Consider the following 3,055-nt stretch of genomic DNA (forward strand, 5'->3'; position numbering starts at 1 on the left):
TATGAATTTTTAGTTATGCCATTTGGTGTAACCAATGATCTGGCCGTATTCATGGATTATATGAATTGCATCTTCAGACCTTATTTGGATAAGTTTGTAGTAATCTTTATTGATGATATCCTCATTTATTCTCGAAATTTTAAAGAACATGAATTACACCTCAAGATAGTGTTGCAAATCCTTAAAGATAACAAATTGTTCGTGAAATTAAGCAAGTGTGAGTTTTGGTTAAGTTAAGTAAAGTTCTTGGGTCATGTGATTTCTCAAGGAGGTGTAATTGTTGACCCTTCTAAGGTCAAAAATGTTTTGAATTGGTCTCAACCTAAGAATGTTACGGAAGTTAGAAGCTTCCTGGGGATGGCTGGTTATTATCGTAGGTTTATTAGGAAATTTTTCCCAAATAGCCTTACCTTTAACCCATCTCACTCGAAAGGATAACCCTTTTGTATGGGATGAAGATTGTGAGAAGAGTTTTCAAGAGTTGAAAACTTAACCACTGCATCTATCCTTGTGATTCCCGACTCAACCTTAGGGTTTTAAGTATATTGTGATGCATCCTTAAAAGGATTATGATGTGTGTTAACGCAGAACTGTAAAGTTGTAGCTTATGCCTCTAGACAACTAAGACCCTATGAGGAAAACTACCCTACCCATGACCTTGAGTTAGCAGCTGTAGTATTTGCCTTAAAGATATGGAGATATTATTTATATGGAGCTAAATTTGAAGTTTTTAGTGACCATAAGAGCTTGAAATAATTGTTTGACCAAAAGGAATTGAGCATGAGGCAAATCAGGTGGATGGAGTTTTTGAAAGACTGTGATTTTGAGTTAAAGTATCATCCATGTAAAGCAAATGTGGTCACTGATGCCTTAAGTAAAAAATTACTCCATGTAGCCTACATGATGGTTAATGAGATGAACTTATTAGAAGACTTTAGAAACCTTAACCTAAACATGATACCATTAGATGAAGGAATCCTATTATGCTCTATAGAAATCTCTTCTGATCTTCGTGATAGGATTAAGGAAGCTCAAGAGTATGATAAAGAGTTACCGTCCAAGATAACTCAATCAAACTTTTCCATCACTTTAGATGGGATCATCATATTTAGAGGAAGAATTGGTGTATTTAATGCTGAAAACTTGAGAAAGATGATTTTTGAGGAAGCCTATAAAAGTGCATTATCAATTCACCCAGGTGCCACCTAGATGTATCAAGACCTTATGAAGAACTATTGGTGGATTGGGATGAAAAGTGACATAGCAATGTATGTTGCACAATGCTTAGTATGTCAAAGGGTTACAAATGAACACCAAAGACCCGTAGGTTTACTTCAGCCATTAGATATTCCAGAGTGGAAATGGGATAAGATATCCATGGACTTTGTAATAGGGTTACCTCGTACCCAAGCAGGGTACGATTCTATATGGGTCATAGTGGATCGACTAACTAAGTCGACCCACTTTATTCCAGTGAAAACTACCTTCAATCCCCTCAAGTTGGCTAAGATATTTATTAAGGAGATAATAAGGTTGCATGGAGTACCAACCAGCATTGTGTCAGACAGGGACCTTAAGTTTACATCACAATTTGGGAAAGCATTCCATAGAGCTTTTGGAACTTGTTTGAATCTTAGTACCGCTTACCACCCTCAAACCGACGGTCAAACTGAGAGGACCATTCAAACATTAGAAGATATGCTTAGAGCTTGTATCTTAGAAGATGGGGGAAATTGGGATACACATTTACCTTTAGTGGAGTTTTCCTACAATAACAATTGCCATTCAAGTATAGGTATGGCATCTTACGAAGCTTTGTATGGACGTAAGTGTAGGACCCCTTTGTGTTGGTCAAAGGTTGGAGATAAAGGAATCTTAAGACCAGATGTCATCAGGGAAACCACATAAAAGATTAGATTGATAAAAGATAAAATGAAAATAGCCCAAAGTCGACAAAAGAGTTATGCTGACAACAGAAGAAGGCCTCTAGAATTTGAAGAAGGTGATCACATTTTTCTTAAAGTCACTCCCACTATAGGTATTGGAAGATCTTTAAGAGTAAAGAAATTGAGTCTTCGTTTCATAGGTCCTTACCAAATCCTTCATCGTGTAGGTCCAGTGGCATACCAATTAGCTTTACCTCCTTCTTTGTCTGGATTACACGATGTCTTCAATGTGTCTCAACTCAAAAAGTACATTCATGACCCGTCACAAACTTTACACCATGATTCCATCCAATTGAAACCAAATCTCACTTTTAAACCGATACCAAGTCGAATTGTGGACCGTAACTTGAAAACGTTAAGAAAAAATACAATTTCATTGGTGAAGGTTGTTTGGGAAGGTATGTCGCCCGAAGATGCCACATGGGAACTTGAGTCCGAGATTTTGGAGAAGTATCGTCACTTGTTTTATTAGGTAAGTTGCTAAATTTTGAGGACAAAATTTATTTAACGGGGGAAGGATGTAACATCCCTCTTTAGCATAAATAATTGATATTAATCTTTTATGTTTTAATTATAATAATAATAATAATAATAATAATAATAATAATAATAATAATAATAATAATAATAATAATAATAAAGAAAGAAAGAAAGAAAGAAAGAAAAGGGGGGATTAATAAACTATAGAAAAAAGAGAAGAAAAAAAAAAAGAAAGAAAAAAGAAGGGAGGAAGTGGGAAACGTAGAAACAGAAAGAGAAAGAGAGAGATGAAAAAATGGTAAGATAGAGAAGAAGAAAGGAGAGAAGAAGAAAGGAGAGAAGGAGAAAGGAAGAAAAAAAAAACAACAACAAAAACTTTGGCAGAACAAGAAAAGAGAAAGAAAAAGTGCAATTCTTGCAAGAAGTCAAATATTTTAAAAAAATGGGCAACCACCTCCACTTCAATGAAATGATTAATTCTTAACCAAGCAAAAATATTTCACATCTACAAAATAACATTGAAAAACATAAATATATATAAAGTTGATTCAAGATTCAAGATTGGAAAAGCAAACTCTACACCTCTCTTTGCTAATTCAATTTGTGTGGGCAGTTTATCAAGTAGTAAC

At 34.9% G+C, this 3,055-nt stretch overlaps 2 protein-coding genes across 2 annotated transcripts; both read left to right on the forward strand.

Annotated features, from left to right (window-relative positions):
• The first annotated feature begins 780 nt into the window (after positions 1 to 780).
• On the forward strand, positions 781 to 1,209 carry LOC113784450 (uncharacterized). Its single transcript, XM_027330660.1, has one exon. It carries the CDS (start codon positions 781 to 783, stop codon positions 1,207 to 1,209), a length of 429 nt encoding a protein of 142 aa, XP_027186461.1.
• Positions 1,210 to 1,932: 723 nt separating this feature from the next.
• Positions 1,933 to 2,418, forward strand: LOC140920742 (uncharacterized). The gene has a single exon (XM_073369568.1). It carries the CDS (start codon positions 1,933 to 1,935, stop codon positions 2,416 to 2,418), a length of 486 nt encoding a protein of 161 aa, XP_073225669.1.
• The last annotated feature ends 637 nt before the right edge of the window (positions 2,419 to 3,055 follow it).

The sequence above is a fragment of the Cicer arietinum genome, chromosome 6, assembly GCF_000331145.2.
Source record: "Cicer arietinum cultivar CDC Frontier isolate Library 1 chromosome 6, Cicar.CDCFrontier_v2.0, whole genome shotgun sequence".
Taxonomy (NCBI): Eukaryota; Viridiplantae; Streptophyta; class Magnoliopsida; order Fabales; family Fabaceae; genus Cicer; species Cicer arietinum.